Source organism: Coloeus monedula, assembly GCF_965178545.1.
Source record: "Coloeus monedula genome assembly, chromosome: 2".
NCBI classification, from domain to species: Eukaryota; Metazoa; Chordata; class Aves; order Passeriformes; family Corvidae; genus Coloeus; species Coloeus monedula.
The window spans coordinates 49,075,983-49,097,291 of NC_138782.1; the positions used below are offsets into that span (position 1 = coordinate 49,075,983).

General features: G+C 35.8%; 1 protein-coding gene across 1 annotated transcript in view; it reads left to right on the forward strand.

The window, feature by feature from the left end:
* The window catches only part of RYR2 (ryanodine receptor 2), a gene marked incomplete at both ends in the record, with an annotated part of 390,473 nt that extends 378,798 nt beyond the window's left edge, over positions 1 to 11,675 (forward strand). Inside the window, 8 exons of the mRNA XM_082276741.1 lie at positions 351 to 411; positions 1,689 to 1,835; positions 3,098 to 3,232; positions 5,546 to 5,702; positions 7,485 to 7,549; positions 8,308 to 8,408; positions 9,939 to 9,990; positions 11,580 to 11,675. Coding sequence (XP_082132867.1) covers positions 351 to 411; positions 1,689 to 1,835; positions 3,098 to 3,232; positions 5,546 to 5,702; positions 7,485 to 7,549; positions 8,308 to 8,408; positions 9,939 to 9,990; positions 11,580 to 11,675 — 814 coding nt within the window. The remainder of the gene's footprint in view (positions 1 to 350; positions 412 to 1,688; positions 1,836 to 3,097; positions 3,233 to 5,545; positions 5,703 to 7,484; positions 7,550 to 8,307; positions 8,409 to 9,938; positions 9,991 to 11,579) is intronic.
* Positions 11,676 to 21,309: the final 9,634 nt, after the last annotated feature.

A 21,309-nucleotide genomic window follows, 5' to 3' on the forward strand; every position in this document is an offset into this window, starting at 1 on the left:
ATACTTAGGTGGGTTGTATTAAAAACAAAATATTTTTTTTTCTCCATGGATTTTAAAGACAGTTTATTTCATTTGTGTGCATGATAACATTGTAGAAATCAATCAGCATTAGGTCTGATGAATTCAAAACAGTATTTATGAATTTGATTTTCGCCTTTTTTTTTTTTTTTGACAGATTCATTCCAGAGTAAAAGTGTGATTTAGAACAAGGTTCTGATGTATTTCAGCTTTTGCAGGAATAGATCAGCTGTTGACTCCTCTTATGTGACAATACACTTCCTACAGATTGTGTTTCATGTTTTTCAGTTGTATTTTGCTTAAAAATTCAATTTATTTTTTTATTTTTACAGGTTAAATTCCATTGATGTTAAGTATCAGATGTGGAAATTAGGAGTCGTTTTCACTGATAATGTAAGTTTCTCAGTATATACATACATACACATATATATATATTTTCATGCTCTAAAATGAAGTACACAGTTGTTAATGCAAAGTGCTTCAATGAGAGGTGTGAAATACTCTGGATTACATTTATTTTACTACATGAAGAAAATCTTGAAAGCTTAAAGAGACATTGTCAAAATATTTTCGCAGTTGCATTGGTAATAGTCTATAGAACCTCAGTCAGTTCCTGCCCCCTTTCTGATATGCATTATTAGAGGCAAGCACAGCACTGTAGAATTAGAAAATTGACAATATAAATGCTAATTGCCATTTCTCATATTTTTCATAAATTTTATGAACACTTGAATATTCTTGGAGCACATTCAGATCAATGTAGTTAATGTACCTGGAATTGCTACATTTGTATCACTGAAACTGATAATAAGAAATTATTTTAATAATTTGAAAAAGCAAAAAACCAAAGAGAGATAAACATGAGTGTTAAAATGCAGTTTAAGAAGTCAGTCATCATATGATTTTTAAGTCTTAGGATTATTGCTTCCCTAACCACTTATTTTACTGGTAAGAAAAATGGTTGGGGAAAAAATTATTTTGGAACTAGGACAGATGGAGAATGAAAGTGTATTCTGAAGGTACTCAGGAAAAGTGGAAACAGTAAGTCTCCAGGTCTAGAGAAAGCATGATCTGTAAACAGTGTTTGTTTGGGACTAGTATTTTTTTTATGGAATGGAGTGTAATTTCTCTTATAAATATGTACTTGTCTTTAAGTTCAATAAAAATAAATTGATAGAGGAACAGATGAAATAAATATTTGTGGTTACTTAAATAATACTTATATGTTCAAATAGGAGTTTTAGTAGCTCAAATTAATTATAAAATTTCTTTTGTTGCTTGTAGAGTCCTATAATTGTCATTAACTAACTTTGGGCATTAATATTTTAATGTAATTATTTAGAAATTAACAAAAAAGCAATTTAAATCAGAAAACTTATTTTACAGTAGAGACATTTACAAATAAGGGTTTAAGAATTTCAAAATTAGTTTTTACAATATAAATTTTGAATTTCTTGATTTTGCCCATGTCTTGTGGACTTTATTTGAGGATTTAATATTTTTGCTCAAAGATAAAATTCTCAAAAATATCTAGAAAATTCTCTAAAAAGAACTGTTTTCTATTTAAAGAAAAGCATATTTGAGAAATATCTACCTTTCCGTATTGTCTTGAATTGTTAAAGATGAAAGCCATGAGTTTTATTTTGAATATACTTGTTTTTTCCTGTTAGTCTTTCCTTTACCTAGCATGGTACATGACCATGTCAGTCCTCGGCCATTACAACAATTTTTTCTTTGCTGCTCATCTCCTTGACATTGCAATGGGATTCAAGACATTACGAACTATCCTGTCATCAGTTACCCACAATGGCAAACAGGTATCAACTCTCATCTCTTTTCAAGTTTTTTACTTATGGAGTACACAGGAAAGATCACTTCATTTCTTGATTCGGATGCTCTGCAGATTGACAACAGAACTGTTCTTTCATCATGAACTCTAGAACTTGCCTTGGTGAGGAAACTAGACAATGGGATTTATATGCAAAAGCAAAAGCGACTAGGATTATGACAGTCTCTAACTGTTATGAGTAACTGCTTCATAAAGTTGCCATTTAAACTTTCTTCAAGATTCATCTGAAGAAAGGGCTGCTTGAGTCTCAGTCATCCTGTTAGAGGACTGTTTAAGAAACTCAGCTCTTGGATGATGAGAATCTGAAATTGCATTTCTGGTTTAACTTAGAAAAAAGTAACTAAGGCTTTTTGTCTACTGAGACCTTTTGTAGAAATGACATTCAATGTAACCTGAGACTCAGTGTTCCTCAAGGATCACGGCCTTCCCATTTCAAAAGAATTTTGTAAACAATTTTAAATTGTAAAAAAGCCATCCTTGGTCTTCTCAGAAAATCTTCCAGCAGGACAGCTGCATAATAATTATGATAATATAAGTATTCTTCCTTCTAAAAATAGTCCTGAAGGTCTAGCAAATTGCCTATGAATTAAGGGAACATTATTTATAAGGAACTTTTTAGATCTGGGCGCTACACAAGTGAAATATCAATTTACAGGATACTGAAGCTCCCTTCCAGCTGCTTTCCATTAAGCTCAGAGCAAAATCTGAATAATGCTGCAGTCGAGCAGTGGAATACTTGTTGCTACTTTTCTGAGATATTAAAATACTAGGAACAGGGTTTTTTATATGTGATTTCATACATGTAAAAAAGTTTCTTCACTATTAAATTAGTAAATATACTGTATTGCAATTAATTATATAATAGGTGATAGTAATATTACTGTTAGGTAATGAATTTTCAGATATTTTTATCTGATTTTGGGGATTGTATATGATTCTAATGGATTGTTTCATTGTGTATCTATCCATAAGATTTTTCTTCGTAATTATGTTTCTGAAACACAGTCTTTGTTCAAAATAAAATGAAATGCACAATCTTCGTGTGAGAATATGCAGATATATTACTCTGTATTACAAAAGTACATACAGAGAAAAAGTTAAAGTTTTCCTGCTGCTAGTACATACAGTTTATTGTTACTTCCCTTCTTTTTAAATTTTTTTTTTTTGAAAGAAAAGGTAAATCACAATTCCATAGTGGTGTTGCATGCATTCTGTAATTTTGTCTTCCAGCTTGTCCTAACAGTGGGATTACTGGCAGTAGTGGTGTACTTGTATACAGTAGTGGCGTTCAATTTTTTCCGCAAGTTCTACAACAAGAGTGAAGATGGTGATATGCCAGACATGAAATGTGATGATATGCTAACAGTAAGTCTTTGCTTTCTGGGTTTTTTTCCCAAGCTATTGTGGTTTTGTCCTGGCCTTCTTGTAATTTATATTCATACAGTTGTATCATTAGCCAGCAAGCAGGAAAGACTGCAATTGAAAGCAAAGGGACAAATATGATGAACATCCTCAAGAACTAGATAGATCTTGTGTATGCTAAACAAACAGATCTATAAAGGAATAGAAGAAATGTGGTACTATACTTTGCTAGAGTTGTTCAAAAAATGCAAAACAAGTACAAGCTGTGAAGCTGAGCTGGCTAAAGGACAGCGCTTCTGAATCTTGAAATTCGACAGGTCATTCAGGAGGAGGGTCAGTTATAGGCAACGATTTTCAGAAGTAATGCAAATACTTAAATGCTTGTTTAAGCTTAGAAATCAATCTGTTTCTCTTAGCATGAATTGCCATAGTTATCTTTAATAGGCAGTTTTGTAGCCACTTTGTCCAGAACCACTGTAAATTATGTTGAGCTTACTAAGACAGTGCCAGGCTTTGGAATTTTGGGTGGTAGGTAGATCTTAAACCACAAAGAATTTTTAACATGCATTTCCCTTAATATCTCTCCAAAAGCAATCATGTACAACACTCTAAATGTATTTCAGTATTCTGTGCAGCATGAATCTCTTCCACGGAGTAGACGACATTTAAAAACCAAATAAATAGATGAACTGTGAAAGCAGAGTAGTATGTCTATATTTTGGTCTGGTTTGGGACATTTGGCACAACGAAACCAGATAAACTGGAACTAGAATCAGTGAAGGGCTGTTAAATTGTCAGGTGTTGGAGCACTTGCTATGGGAAGAGAGATGGAGGGAATTGGGCTTGTTCAGTCTACAGAAGAGAAAGTCTCAGGGTAGGGGGTGTGTAAGAGGAGCTCCCAGTGTCTGCAGAAAGATTATTGGAAGACAAATCCAAGCTCTTAACAGCAAATTCATGTCAGGAGACTGTGGACATAAAGTGGAAAAATGTGTTCTGACTGAGGAGAGCCAAACAATGGAACAGGTTGCTCAGAGAGGTTGTCTCTGAGAGAGAGTCTCCATCCATAGGAGGTTGTAAGGAACTGACTGGGACAATGCCCGAAACATTTTTTTCTGAGGTTATAGGGGACCCTGCTTGGAGCAGAACCCTCATGAAGTCCCTCTGACCTGACCTCCTCTGTAATTCTCTGAAAGCACACATACCACAAGGCTATAATATTATATGGGAATGAGTCAGAGTAACATGTGGAATGCTGTAAAATCAGGGTTGTCTTTTGTAAAAACACTGACTTGAAATGGGATTAAGAAAAAAAGTGAATAAAGAGAATACACAATTTTTTAAAAAATAAAACAATTTAAACTTTTTAGATAAGTAACACTACATTCACTCATTAGGGTAATTATTATCTTTCAACCTTGGAATATAAACTGTCTCTAGGAATTGTTAGATTTTTCAGACAAGGGTCATTCAGCATTGTATGGTACTATATCAATGTCGTAAAGAAGGGATTTTTGGGATAGTGTGGCATAGAAATAGAAGAATGGATTTTTTGTATGGTTATGTTTTAGGAGTTAGTTATTGCCATCTCTGTTTTCTGATAGAGGGTGAGAACTCTTGACCTGTAGTTTGCAAAGCTTCTTAAAGAAAAAAGACAATCCCCTGCTCTAGACCTCCAGAGACTGATACCATAATTTTCTATTAAATTATAGCACGATAAAACTGGAAATTTTGGATTGTCAGGCAACTATACTGACAGACCTATTATACCACTTTTCATATCATAGTTTCACAGTATTATCCTCAGACATTTTCAATCATGAGCCTGTTCTCTGCACAAGCATTCACAAACATTTTTTGCTTGGTTGTGGTTTTTTTTGTTTTATTTTGGGTTGGGGGAGGAGGGTTGTTTGTTTTTAAATTTGAATTTGAAACATTAAAAATGGGGAAAATCATTAACTTTTGAGCTAGGAAATTGTAAAAGGAGATGGCTATGGTGGTGATGATATTTCCTATTTACACTGCTGAAATGATTTTACATGAATCATGGGGTGCTGCTGAGCTTCTGGTAGTTGAACATTTGATCTTACCGAACTGCTGCATAATGACAGCACATGAAATACTGCAGCTTCAGCTGCACAGCTGCATTTCCCCCCCGCCCAGAAATATGCATAAACTCAAAGGAGAGAAAAAGATGGCCTGACATGGCATAGTTCCTAGACCATAGACCAGTTCTACCAATTACTGAATTTGTAACCGTGGGTGCTTCTGCTTTTAGCTGCAAAAAACCTCTGTATCCCTTTGTTTTGTCTTTTCTAGTGCTACATGTTTCATATGTACGTTGGGGTACGTGCAGGTGGAGGCATTGGTGATGAAATAGAAGATCCAGCAGGAGATGAATATGAAATCTATCGGATTATCTTTGACATCACTTTCTTCTTCTTTGTGATTGTCATCCTGCTTGCAATTATCCAAGGTCTGTAACCCACAGTGGGACTGAAAGCATTATTTAGCAGTACAAAGATCTTAGTGCGGTGGTAATCACCAACCTAAGATTCAGACAGAACAGCAGGGCAGATCATGAAGGACAGATTTATACAGAAAATCACACCCAGCTGACTTTCATCCATACACTGCTCTTCTGAGTCTCTGTAAAATCAACAGGCTCTAACTGGATCAATAGAAACAAATTTGTTTTTGCTCTAAGAATACTGGTGTCACTGCAGCTTCTGTCTCGTCATTGCCCTTTCTAAAAGCCTCCTATAGAAATCTTGTGTCACAACTTAAAATCGTCCTCCAGTGTAACCCATCCTACATGAGCTTTCATGGACAAAATCAGTACTGATGTCAGTATTCTCCCTGCCAACATCTAATATTCTAGATTGACTATCCGGCAAATCTTCAGATTGGTAATAGTGGTGTGAAAAGAGGACCATAGCTTTAAGAGGTTAAATCTTTTCTTACATAAAAATTGCTGGTTTGTGTGATTCCTGCTTATTTGAACAATGTCTAAGAGTAAAGAAAGGTGCGTGATATGAAAGAGCTTTAGTATAGCCTGGTTAATGAGTGGAAAGTTAGCTGCCATTAGTTAGCTTTGAAATTTCAGTGAAACTATTTGACTGATAGTGTTTCTCACTGTTGTAATCTGGGTAGTGGATACCTTATTTTAGCATGTCAGGGTTTTTTTTTTAATTATGTTTATATAAATTATGTTTATTGTTATTACCTAAAGTACTTAAACCCCTATCAGTTTTCACACTGTACCTTTAAAATCTTGTCAAGAATTCCCAAAAGGTAATTTTTTATTGAAGTTTGAACAAGTTAACAGAAGTATATTCTCAATTTTGGAAAAATTGATAAATAGTTCTGCTGGGTGCACTTGCTGTCATAAATACTGATACCTTTCTGTCAGCTAACAGCTAACTTAGGATAATTTTACAGCAGTAAGGGTTCTTCCTTACTCACGACAAGGAGATTCAAAAGGCAGCTTTGAGCTTGTGGTAAATTGTTTCTTACTCAAGCAACAGGTTTTTTTAAAGGGCTTGGGGAGGGTGGGAAATTTTTTATACTCCGAAGTGGCATATCTCATACTGTTTCTTTCTTCATTTTGTGAGTGGCTGAAGAATAAGTCCTTAATTGTCAAGCTTTGCTTATGGGAATGTTGATAGTCATTGTGGAGTTAGTCCTTATTTGTATTGGAGCAAGTGAAGGGAAGGTTATATGCAGTTTATAATCCGAGCCATAAAGCCTGTGATTCTTTTTCTTATTCTTTCTGTGTCTCCCTGAAATGATCCCTTACTTTTGTGGAGCTCCAATAGTGGAACCTTGCACTACATGACAGCCATCTTGAGAGGGTGCACGGAGCTCTGGGCCTCTCTGCATCTGCCATGTAACAAATATCTGAACTCTGTTAAATGTAAAGTAATATTTTTTCTATAGTAGGGCCCTAATCACTGTAAACCCACATATATTGTAATGTACTAAATCAAGATTAGAGCACTAGGAATAAAACAGAAGTCTGTTTGTCCCATTTTGTAATTCAAAATGGTACTGCCAGCCATGTGACTGGTATTTCTTTGGCTTGCTCATTTTTCTTTACGGTTTTCTTGTCTTTGGAATACATATTGGCTTCTGTTATTTCTGCATAAGATTCTCATTTAATATTCTTTATCAGAGTTCTGTTATCCCTGGATTTCCAAATATTCTTTCTCACAATTCTGTTCTTGAACATTAACTATCATTTTAATTTAAACCCTAGGTTTAATTATTGATGCTTTTGGTGAGTTAAGAGATCAGCAAGAGCAAGTTAAGGAAGACATGGAGGTAAGAACATTCAGTTGCTGAACCATGCCTATTTTCAGATTTCATGAATATGTGTTTTCAATCAAAATACGATTTAGCTAGTGGATAGTTTTTACAACTAAGAGGAAAATACAGTCCTGTATGTGGTCTGATATCATACAATGTGAATTATAATGAATTGCATGTCTGTGGCTAGTTAAGTCTTTTGGATCTTCAAACTACTAGAGGTTTCTAACACAGGGTGTTAACACTGTCATGTTATATTTCATCTCAGATGTAATTTTCTTTGGTTAATATATGTGTGAAAGTATCTTGTACTTTGTGGTTTTCTATTCTGTCATTGAAGTGTAAATGTAAGAAGTCAGGAAAGTGCTGTAAACTAGCTGTGCTTTGTAATGTGAACTTGGAGCATATTCAGTTACAGCTGGACAAGGACTGAGCTAAATATTGCCATGTGTTACAGTAAGTGCTGCTTAACATTAAAAGTCATCTGTGACCATTGTATGCCATTCTGTCACATGATACCTGTTCACTTAGAGCTGGAAAAGATTTATTTTTTTAAACAGTAAGAAGCTATTCTGATGGTAGCTGAGCTTCTATGCAAATGATTTTGCTGAGGAATCCAGTATGAATCGTTAAAAGAAAAGCCTTTTTGTTCAGTGCATATTCTATGTGATGCATTGCCATTTTCAAGAAAATTGTTACCTTTTTTTAGCCTTTTCTGAAAGCAAGGCAAGTGTAATATGTAGTGTTGAAGTGCTCTGTATTCTTTCTTTTAGACAAAGTGCTTTATCTGTGGGATAGGAAATGACTACTTTGATACAGTGCCTCATGGCTTTGAAACACACACACTGCAGGAGCACAACTTGGCCAATTATTTGTGAGTACAGTAAAAATGCACTCCTCACTAACTCATGATCCTTGCAGCCTCCGCAGGTACTCGATTAACTCTCTTGCATAAGTAATAGTCAGTACTGTTCGGCTTTGATGTGCACTTACGCTTTCTGAATGTATAATTCTGTGGCAGTGGCAGCAAGGAACTAACAAATTCCATATCCTGCTTTCCAACTTGGTTGTGGCACAAGAAGTTTGTGTGAACTTGTAGATGGAAACGAACTTGATACATGGCTGCAGAGGCCACATAAATTGTACAATTGAATGAGGTATGTAAGGTGCAGAGGAGCAGTATTACCTGGCCTGGAGACTGATGGAAAGAGAGAACGAAGAGGAGTAAGGCAAAAAAACTTACATTGGACAAAATAATTTGTGTGGGGTGTTGAGGCTGACTAAGAGAACCGGGGACAAAGGGAGGTAGGCGAGCTGTAATGAGGAGCTAGAGACGAAAGGGATCAACCTAGGGCATCAGGTCCACCTTTGGAAAAATCCAAGCAGAGAACCAGCGACCACTAAACTCAGTCTTTTTACATCTGGAAATAAAGAGAATTATCAGGTCTACAACCACTGTATCATACTCTCTCTCTCACTGTTCCTCTCACATAGGAAAATCCAGTGCCAGGGTGTATTTTATGCTAGTGCTGTCAGTAGGAAGCAGGGGATGGATTGTATCTTTTTGTTTTTTAACTGGCACTGTATGTGCACAAAAACAATGAGACAGCAAAGTCAAACATGCCTATAAAAAACTTCCACCTGAAAAACAGGTTGTGCAAACAAAATACATTGAAAGCACTATCATATGGGATTTTGTTTCCACTTACTGAATACTGAACAAATAGCATACTATAGCATACTTGCTCCTAAGTGCCTTAACCTGAGGAACTGGGTTTTCTTCCTTTTGTTCATGATCATATTTTATGCTTTTACATATGTTTGGAAAGAATGTCTCTTATGAGTGAAATTTTGAAATTATCACCCAGTGAATGTCAGCTATCTCAAGCCCTCAAGACTAATGTTTTTTTTTTTAAATTAAAAGTTCTTTTCTGCTCATGTTGCTCATGATCATGATACTCTACTAAAATATCCCAAACCTGTAATTTCAACAGAAATCTCTTAGATAACTTCAGCATTTCTTATTCAGTGTGGGAAGAGGAAAAAAAGAAATTTCCAATGACCGTTTTCTGTCTGCTTCCAAGTGGGTTTTCATGGGCAAGAAAATGTCTGTTGTAATTTTCGGATTAGACAGTTTAGAAAATCTTCATTTAAACTGAGTTGCTACCTACAGTAAGTTGAACTGGATCTCATGCATTTTCGCATACTACTCATTGAACAATGAATGTCAGCAGTGTCAGGAAAGTGTTTAATCTGTCTCAAAATATTATAATAAATATAACTCTGGAACTTGTAAGTCCATGAACAGCATTATCACCGTACACACTGAAAAACACCCATCTCCCTGTGGGTTGCCTAATGTTTCCAAACACTCTATTCATAATAGCTGTTTCTTTGCTTGTAGGTTTTTTCTGATGTATCTTATTAACAAAGATGAAACAGAGCATACAGGACAGGTAGGTTGAATAACTCTATTAATGTCAGCTAATTCTAAAATAAAAATAATCCAGGCTTCAAAAAACTAAGATTTTTCTAATGGATATTTCCCTGTATGGTATGGAACTTAATTCTCATTCTTCTAGGCAATTCTTAAGACTCTGGTTGCTTAATGTTAGGTTGAGTATCAATTCTGTAGCACCTTCTGTTCCTTTTTTGGTATCTGACCTGCTATTTTTAAATTGTTACTTCCACGAAATACAAATACATACTATAAATGAAAATAATGAGAAGCAACATTTAAGCATTCTGTGGAAGCAGCACCATTTCTCCCTTTTGATTCTTTTCTTAATAGTCATTGTCTTTTATTATTATCATCTCTATATAATCTTCTGTGTCTACATTCCTGAATAAGTCCATATGAAAGAACTTGTGCATATATTTAAAATGAAAACTATGTGAACTTTTCTCTGGAGGTTTCTTCTTTGTTCTTCTCTGTTCTTTCAAACTCCTGGTGCACCCTTCAACTTCCTTATGTTCCTGTGTTGCTGATCAAAACCCAGAAGAACTGAATAGCATCACATATATAGCCCCACAGAATTGGGTCAGAGGGATGATTTGCTATAAATCTATGTAGCTTACTCTTTCTGAACCTTAACATGTGTGCTGTAATCATCTTCTTTGCATAAATCTCAGCCTTGTTCAGTATGAGGTTTTATATGTTTCCTTTGCTGTTTTTGAACATCCATTTGTCATTTGAGAATTTCATACTAACTGAGATTTTTAAAAGCCTTTTTTATTTGCACTTTCCCTTTTATTGGCAGACCTATAGTCCAACTGTATTCACTGAAGACAGATTTCTACTAACTAATCAGTTTTGATACTGTTAGGTGATAGTTTGAAAATTGAGAGTACTTCATAACTTCAAGGAACTTCCTTTAGTGGTGGACTTGGCAGTAGTTAGTTTATGGTTGGATTCAATGATCTAAAAGGTCTTTTCCAACCTAAATGATGCTATGATTCTGGAACTGGTGTAACACGTGCCCTTTCTACCATGAAATTTGCATAATAAAAACCACGTTTAAGTGGTGTGATTAAAATAGAAATACACTGACATATTCTTTACAACTCTCTGGACTGTCTAGAGACAGAACCCTACCCGAACAAATAATCAGAAAGGAAAAAATACCAAATGCCACTGACTCAGAAAATACTGACTATAAAGGTCATTTTGGTTTATGTATTGTTTGTAGACATGTTTTGAAATTACTGATGCAGAAATTAAGTCAAAATATTCTGCTTTCCCTGGTAGTTGTCTTGTGACTAGCTTTAATTGAGCTTTACAGCACTCCTCAATGTGCAAAAAGAACTAAATGACCTGCTTCTCTTCTGTGCATTTCTGTAGTGCTTTTTGACTGGGTGACAACAACCTAAAAGCTATCTAAACTAATCAAAATCATTTACATGTTTTTGTAGATTGATGTTCAACAACCTGACATGCACAGAATCAAAAAAAGTGAAGTGATATATAAATAAATGAGGTAAAAAAGTAATGATTGATGCTTTCTCATTAAATCAAGTTAAATAATTTAAACTGTATTTCTTTCAGGAATCGTATGTATGGAAAATGTATCAAGAACGGTGCTGGGAATTTTTCCCTGCTGGTGATTGCTTCCGAAAACAATATGAAGACCAGCTCAACTAAGCAGAGATGAGGATTTCTGGACAAAAATGTCCATGTATTTCCCAACTCTTTTGGGAATGTCTAAAAGATTTCTTAAATCCCCAAAGCTGTGTGCATTTTGGAGCACCAAAGCTCTGTTTTTAATGACCCAACTGCACTTTTATTTTCTTGTGTATTTGCTTTGAGAACACTGGAGTAAAGAACAATGAAAAATTACAACAACTTTGGAACCAAACCAACCACTTGCACAGACAAAAGATGTCCCTATACATAACATGCACACACAAGTAGAGACTTGAGACAGCTTATTTTTGAAACTGCCAGATGATGCCCTTGCCTAAAAGATCACACATGGGGTGACATGGTAGCAACACTCATTCGGTCTGTTTATTTCATCATCCTGGAAGGAACTATATGTAGTTCACAGAGCACTGTAAAAGATTGTTGTGGACACTAAGTTGTGGGGAAATAGTGCCTTACTATATGTGGGTTGAGCTATGCAGAAGATGAGTGCATGATGACATAATTTTTTTTTTTTCTTTATGTCTTCCCTTCCAATTTAATATTTATTTTGTGGTTTTGGTGGGTTTGGGAGGAAGGGATTTGATTGTGCACATCTTTTTAATAAGACTGGAGTGTCTCAGGACAAGATTAGGTTATTCTCATCGAGTTTATTTCACATTTACCTTCCTCTTTAGCTTTTGCTCTTATTTTGGTAATGCTCTGATACAACACTGCTACTTTATGAAATCTTTGTATGAATACAAGACAGCTGCAAAAAACACTTTAACAAGAAATGTTTCATTGCATGTTTATTATGCAAGTTTAAAACAATCAAAAAACAACATTCAGAAACAAGTTGATCAACATGAAAAAACATTCACAATAATTATATCCATAGTAATAAAGTGTTGTGGGCTTTATGGTACATCTGGAACAAGTGTCATCAACCAACAATGTATATGTTATGAATTTGACAGTAATTTTGGTTTCTTTTTTCATTCTTCCATTTCTGCCATCTGTGATTGATAGTGGAGTTGAAGATTTTCTTGTTAAATTATTTTTTAAAAGCAAAGCTGAAGCAATATCCATTCAGGGACTCCATCAGTTGCATCATGAAACACCAATGATGTGTACATTACTCCATTTTGAGTCCTTTTCAATTGTAATGCCAGTCTTTACAAATAAAAAGAGACATTCAGAATGGAAACAAGCTGGTTTTGGTAGCATTTGAAGTTTTTGTAATAGAGTCTTTTTATCAATCCCTGAATTAATTTCAACCACTTCAAACCAGGATTAAGCTACTGTTTCCTTAATGAAAGGTTTTGGTACTGTTTTTGGTCTTTTCTCCTGGACTTCTTGCTGTTCTGTTGCTCTCCCTCATTTCTATACAGGTCACAGTTTTCTCATAAAAGAAATTTTCTGTATCAATATTCAGTTATAACTAAAAAAAAAAAAAAAAAAAAAAAAAAAAAAAAAAAAAATTGCAACTAAGGGAATAATCGCTTTAAAATGCTAAGGCTGTATTGTTAAAAGCCAGGCTTTCAGTTCTGTGAATATTGCTAAATTTGGTATCCTGTTCACAGTTCTGGTAAAATTCTCTCAAACTTTGCAAGATTTGAAGTCAGAGGCTGGGCAGGCTCGTGACAGTGCAAGGGACAGGTACAGCAACTGCAATTTTTATTCAGTTTTTAAACCTCTCCCACCCAGACTGAAATGTTCATTCCAGCTCTGTTTCCTCCCTATTTGGAACTACTTCCTAAAGCACCTTCATTCAGCCTTTCTGGGATTTGTGTCTTAAGATTTAGAAATGGGGGATTGCAGTGATGTTTCTTTTTGGGTGTACAACAGGAGAATAGTTGTTTAACACACAGGTACACAGGCTATTTTGGTTTTGCACATTTTGTAGAAAAAATAATAGCTAATGGTTCGGAGGGATATTTCGAGATTCCTTTATCTTCCAAACAAATTCAAATGGGCTTTGTAGGTAAATACCAGAATAAAAGTGACATGTTTCTTTAATCTCAATCTCTAAATCCCAGAGCTCCTGGGGCATCCTTCCTGTTGAATCCAGTATGCTGTTCAACAAATACTTGTGAAGCCATACTAAAACACTACAGGTGTTTTTACGATGAGACCTGTTGATTACATGGTGATGCAAAAAGTTTAAGTATGAAAAATTTTCATTTATTAAATCAATTACAGCTTTCACAGAAGAAAATTCCTATATCTAGGAACTGGTCAGGAGAGTTTGCAAGATTAGTGTTCAGTGATGAAAAAGATTTGAACTTGCTTTGACAGACCTTCAGAGCCTGGTTCATGCAGTCCTCTCTGTAGTGGCTCTAGGGTTTCTGTGAGTCCCTGAAACTTAGCATTTCCTGTTTGATGCACAAAGTTTGCCTTGGAGAGCCTTTATCTTAAGACATAGTTCAACAAATAACACTCTAATATGCACTTTAAACAGGATCTTATTAAAGCAATCCACATACTATATGATACACACTATGGGATACAATTTAATACTGTTTCATTTGTTTTAGGCTTAGACAAAGTTGAAAAAAATTCTTAGATTTTACTGAAAATTACTGAACTTCCTGTGACAAATGTAACTTCTTTGAATTTTTGTGTTGCAAACAGTCAAACAATACACACAATTCACTGCTTTAATAGTTGTGTCAAAAGAAATTAATATTGACACAACTGTCCTGTATGCTAGCACAATGTACAAGAGCAGGTAATATCCTGTCACTTGAAAACTGCAGTTTTAAATCCAAGAAATTCAAAAATTTGGTGTTTATGCTTGTTTTATTTAAGGTAAGGTTATACTTACACACACATTTGTGTATGCTAGTTTTTTTTCAGCTTTTAGTTGAACTTACTGATTGTGTCAGTAAAACAGTAATTTTCAGGAGGAAATCCTGAAATTTAAAGAGCTCCTGCTATTTATTGAAAATAAAGTACCTCCCACCCTTTCTTGAAAAAAGCAGACACAGAATTTTTGCTTTTTATCTCTGAATGTCTAAAAAGTTGACAAGAGCTCTAAAACTGGTCACCCCAGCACATCAATGTTGACTTCAGCAAAGGGATGAAGAAATGAAAGGCAATGGAAAAGGAAAGTAAGGTGGAAGAGTAGTTGAGGTGTGATTTATTCGTGGAAATTGTTACCTCCTTATATATTGTTCCCTTTGGAATTGACAATTTTTACACCTTCTTTCTACAACCTGTTCTTATGTCTCTCCTATCCCTTGAAGTTTGAAGCTTATCTGTGTTTTTTTACTGAGACAATCACAGAAAATAGGAAGGAAGAAAAAGTTTCTGTAATATCCTTGGCCCCTGCATGACTACAAGATTAATCCTAATAGCATTAATGTGCTATTTAAATTGTTGAATATTTTAATTTTTACTATCTTCCTACTGTTGCAGAACTCTTACTAATATGAATTGCATTAATGTTTATTTCTATAACTATGATAATATTCCTGCCATTTGCAGAGGCACTGAATAATTCAGTTTACTTACATAATCACCTGTGAAGTATTTATAGGATGCAATACTTTCTAATATAGAATTTTTTTGTTGTTCATTAGCCAAAACAAATAAAACTGGTGTCCAAAACAATCTTTGTGAAATGGTAAGACATCTGTCACAGAGAGCATGGGTGGGTATGTTCTTTGATTAAAGCTGTCTAATATTTATGCTCATAAATACAGCTTCTTCAAACTCTCTCAAGTCACAGCCACTTTTATTTGTATAATTATTTACTTCTTTTTCAGTTTTCTTCAGCTTTTCTAAATCCATGCCAAACCATAGAAGCTAGGTTACAAATAGAACTTCAGATATACAGATTTTATAGTAATTTCTTACTGAAAATTTGCTAGTTATATAAGCAGAAAGATACATTTATACTTTTTTTTAGGGGTTTTTGAAGGTTTTTTTATGGATTAGGGTTTTCTTTTTTGTCTGCATAACATTTTAAGCATATCCATGCAATTCCTTCTATCCATTTTACTTCACAATTGTCTTTTTGGTTTAGATATTGTGAATTGGATGTTTAGGCAAAAGGATATGTCTCTCTTACGTGGGAGAGAAGACTCTTCTCAGCAGTTATTGAAGATCCCCCTTCTCAGCAGTTACTGAAGATCTCCATCAGCCAAACATCCTTCTGCTGTGTCAATGGAGATCAAGAGTTGAGGCAATTCTTGATATGAGCAGCTTGCTTTTGTAGTAACGTGGCTATGGGCTAATCCACAGTTACAAAGGCTTAACCTATTCATTTGCTTCTGGATGGTGTCAGAGACTGAAAATAGTTCATGCCTCAAACATTGATATAAGGTTTTGCTCATGATAAAGAAGCTGCAACCAAAGAAGCCTCCCTGAAGAGTGGGACTTTGAACTGAAAGTCAAACTGTTGATTAGATAGGGGGAAACGCATTGGTCAGTCATCTCATGCTGAGGGAAAGGTTTGCATCCACAAAAGGCCAAAGCCACCAGCTGCAACTATCCCCGGGTGAGTTTGGGGTGGGGGGAGAGCACAGCTCACAGAAGCCAAGTTTACACAGATTCCTCCCAACCGAGGGGGGAGGAGGAGGTTCTGGTGAGAGGCAATAAACACCCATCCTCCATTACACAAACTGGCCCAGCTGTGGAACCCCCAGCCCCACAGGGCACATCCAAGGGACTTTCATGTGAGAGACAGCCAAGGGGGACTCATAACCTCCTCCAAAGTGCTCCAGAGGCTTTGCACCACCGGATGCAACAGATCCCAAGTCTGCTGCAAGAGATGCTCCCCCTTCCCCACGAAGACATGCCTGGACATTGCTACCTGGCTCAAGGGTGTATTAACCCATCGGATTCTGTGCTTTCTGCGGGGACCTTCACCACCAAGAAGACCAGCTGGATCAACAGGACATCACTGGGATCCACAGAGTGGTGATATTTTCCCTCACTCTCTTTCTGTCCCCCCCATCTATTTTCTATTTCTTTCTCCTTTTCTCTTTCTCCCTCTCATCAGATAAAACCCTTACTATTGTCACTGGCATATGGCCTCGTTTGCACCTTAATTCAGGCAGAGGAATTTCTAAAGAACCTTAATAATTGGATCTTAACAGATGTGAACATCTGAGCTAAAGTTCTCATGAAAAGAACGTTTTGAAATTTTTGGAATACAAGGGGGAAAAGCTCAAAACCTCACAGTTAAAATAAACTGAAGGTCCTTGCTGTCAGTCCATTGTGTAAATGCTCCAAGTTTGCACACAGGATGCAGTTGCTGAGTTTCTTTGTAGAAACTATAGTTATACAGACTAAATATCTCTCTCTTTAGATACATTTTAGATAAGAACCTTTGGAATGCTGAAAAGGTGGCTAAAGAATTCTGGATCACAGAAACTGAGAACTGAAATAGATCAAAAGGTTTTGGTTAGTAGTTCTTTATGTAGTCCTAGGAGGATAGAAAGAAACTGCGTAAATTGATTGCACTGAAAAAATAGAACCACACTGGGAAAATTGGAGAAGGGAGAATCCTCAGGTCCTGTAACCACAAGTGAATAAATGGAAGGAGCATAAAGGGTCATGTGCTGTTGTTATGTTTCTTCGGAGATTAATAAACTGCAATAATTTTGAAGAAGTGTTAATCTCAGTGTTATCTGCATGACAGGCACAGTGTGGCTCAAAGAAGTGTTATTCTCTGAGCCATACTGTGCCTGTTGTGCAGATCAGTGGGAAGGGAGGAGAATGGATGACATCTGGCTTAAATGGTGGCATACAGTGAGGCTGCTGTTCCCTCCTGTGGTAATGTGCTCATGCTATGCTCAGTGCAACCACTGAAGGGGTCCCTTCCCATCTCCCTCAGTGCCAGGGAAAGGAAGCTGGCCATCTGTGTTCTCTCAGTTGCGTTATTGGCTCAGTCCTCTGGCAGCAGCCCGCGCACCTCTGTACCTGCTGATACATGCATGCTTGCAGACACTTCCTCGTGGGAACAAATTGAAGTTAAATTGATTAGACAGCTGCTCAGTGCTGACAACAAGCCATATCCTTTTATCGTGTGGTCCATCCTAATGGAAGGAAAGTTGTAAATTCACTCGCTAGGAAATAGAAAATAAATTAATGCCACTGGACCATATAGCGGCAGTTGATTTGGCTCTGTCCAAACAAGATAAAATTTCAAGTACTAAGTAAAATCTTGTGAATTTTTAGGCATCTACAATCTGTATTAGAATAAGTGGCTTCATAGTTTTGATGTAACTACTGATCTGTTTTAAAAGTGCTTTACAATGTTATCCTAAGGTATTATTAAACCAAGTTCTTGATTTTGAATATTAATCATACAATATCTCAAGTTAGAAAGGACCCATAATAATCACCGAAACTCAGTGTAGTTCCTTGTTGTTTAAAAATATTATCATCCTTGATGATCATCTATGTACCCAAATTTAAGCCAATTAGAGTGATAGGGAAAATTGGAAGCACAATGTTTTAGAAAAGTTGGTTCATAGTGTTCTGTGCATATCTGGAAAACCACTCAGTGTTTAAATAAATCTGGCAGAAGGGAATGAGCTTTGGGCAGGAAATATTGACACTGAATTTATTTTCTTCACTAGTTCTTTATGCTTAGACAAGCGTAGAATTAATAATAATTTAAATACAAGAATGTAAAGATAGGTCCATAATCTCAGAATTTGTCTCTCCCTGATTTAGCCTTCATTATTATTGACTGTAATGAGGTAATTTTTCTTTCTATTTGCTCAGACTTCTGCCCCATATCAGGAGGTTAATATCACATACTTTGCAGTACTTGGAAGGGATTATATACAAAGGCCAAAATAATCCTGGATTATTTCAGGGAAAAATGCAATATAATTTTCCTAACTGATAGTCCTTTTCAATATTTCAAATCTATTTCTTGTTTAAATTTTGCTTCTGGAAATTATTTCAGAAGCCTTCTGGAGATCACGGGCTGGAAGTCATTCTTCTTTTTCTTTTCCAAATCTTTATTTGTCTGAATAATCCTTAACATCTAAATAGTATGCAAATGTAAGTTAGGGACTTTTCAGCACTGAGTGCTAATGGCAATCTCCAAAGTATATAATTATAATCTATAAACCTGTTTCTTCTATATGCATCATGGAACTGATAAATAATTAATTAATAATTTTTATAATGTTTTGATAAGGAATCTTTGTGCAGTCTGAATTGCAGCAGCCTCTTATCTGTACTTATTTGATTAAAAAAAAAAAAAAAAAGTAGTTAATATGCCGGCAAGGCTAATACGCAGATTTCACCTAGACATTTTTATGCAGGCTATGAGTTCCTTGCCATAGGAATCCAACAAATTTACAAAAGACTGGTTAAAATAAGCTTCTGAGGGGCAATATGAATAATACTGCTCAAAATGTTCTGCCTGGGAGAATTGCTAGAAAATAATGCACAATAAATTTTCCTCGTTTGCTGCTTAATTTGTCAGTTGGGGCAATATAAACTACAAGGATCTGTAGCTGTGAAAAGAAGTTACTTTACAAGGCTGTTTTGTAGTTAACATTTTGCATTTATGATCAGCTCTTGACGAACTGTGGTCCAATTATCCAGCTTGCAGTTTAACCATGGTTTGTGTGTAGAAATATCTATGCTGGCATTGTTTTGACCAAGTTGACTTAGAACCAGTAAACAAACTTAATTGTTGTGCTTGTGGTCTTACCACTGCAGGCTGGTGAAACCCAGATGTCCCAGAGCCCTACTCGCATTATCTGATACCTCTTTTTGCCTTTGCATCCTTGTCATATCTTGCTGGCTTAATTTGTGTTCCCATGGTTTGGATTTTATTACCTGAGATCCTTTAAATTTTCTTCACTATAGGTAAATTGTTACATGCTCCAGAAACTCTCAAGAATATAGCCGGGGGGTTTAAGTGATGCACTGAATTAACTGAACATGGAGATGTTGGGATAAGGTGGGTTCTGTCTTGGGCAACTGGATCTACGGTGCCAGATTTCTAGGTCACGTGTTCTCTTGTTCTTTTCTGTGGACAAGACATGAACAGAGAAATTTTACAAACCTGTCGCATTGCATGAGAGCAATGAAGGGTTTCAAACAGTCATAAAAGCAGGAAATGGCAATCCCAAGAAAATAAATGAACCAACCCACAAAACTTTATACAAACCAGGGTATTAAGTGGTCAGAAGCAGGCAAAACGAATTGTATTGACAAAATTAACATTATTCCAGTCACATACCCAGAGACAGCTGAAGAACATAGAAGAGCTAATGTGTGTGATGAGATTTAGGGAAGTCTCAGACTTACTGTATATATTCTGACTGTGCTATGCATGGATGGCAGAGTTGGGTGCATGGCAGTGAAAACACAATTACCTGTATAATAACATGTGTGGCATGACCAGCTGGAAAAGGGAAATTCTGGCATAAATCCTAATTAGAGAAGAATTAACAATTTTTGTGCAGTCTGAAGTGCAGCAGCCTCTTATCTGTACTTATTTGATTAAAAAAAAAAAAATAAAGTAGTTAATATGCTGGCAAGGCTAATATGCAGATTTCACCTAGACATTTTTATGTCTAGGAACAATGTCTATGGAAAATAAGCCTGTTTGATGCATACAGATATTGTTAGATACTTTATTAATGTTATTACATGGTGAAATGATACAGTATCCTTTTAATATGCAAAATTAACTTAATATGAGACCTGAAAAGATTGATGTTTCTGTATACTGCTTTTGCAATTCACCTATATTCTTAATATGATTCAAATTAATTAATCTGGTCTACTTTGTAGTCATAAAACAAGGATAAGAATAATGTTGGGAAGACACGTAAGTGTTTATTTCATTTTGAGTCTTGTAACCCCCATAGCTGTTTATGGCTTAACTGAAACAGTGAATCTCCCAGATTTTCTCATCAGTAACAATACAACATGACAGCCACAAAAGGTAATAAATTTCTAAGGAAAACAGTGTCTTCATTTCTGAAAATTCACGAGGACTGTATTAATCTGACAAATATTTCTGTTTTCCTCCAAAGAGAATAGCCTTTGAAAACTATTGATATTGTGTTCTTAAAGAGAATTCTTTTTTGCGGGCATGGGTGGAGGGGAAGTCAACAGTACAACAACAGGAAGCTTAATTTCACTCGAAGATTATACTCTAATTGTAAATCATTATAACAATCCCTTCTCATACTTAGCTGTGTTAAAGGTTTGACTAACCATCTTTTGAGCCATTAGCACTAGCTTTGAAGAAAGGGCAGTTTCACTGACAGGATTCTTCCATTTATAAAAGAAATTACTTTGGACAAAGAATATGATACAGATGAAACAAAAGAAACAGAAGTCTAGAGAATCATGAGTGTCCTGCTGAGAGTGTATGAGAATTGGTTGTGCTAGTCTACGTTCAAGGGACAAGGGGACTAAACCGTGGTTTCTGGGATTTAGTCTGGACATTAGGAAAAATCTTTTCATTAGGAGAGGGGTGCAGCACTGGAAAAACTACAGGGACTCCCATCCTTGGAGATGTTCAAGTTCATCTCTGGGTAGAAGCCTAGGCTTAAATGCTATCCAAAACTGCTATCGAAGCAAGACTGCTTTGATTCTGTCGGACGGAGGACAGAGACATCAAAAGTATTGTTAATCTTTCCTAAGCATCCAGTTATGG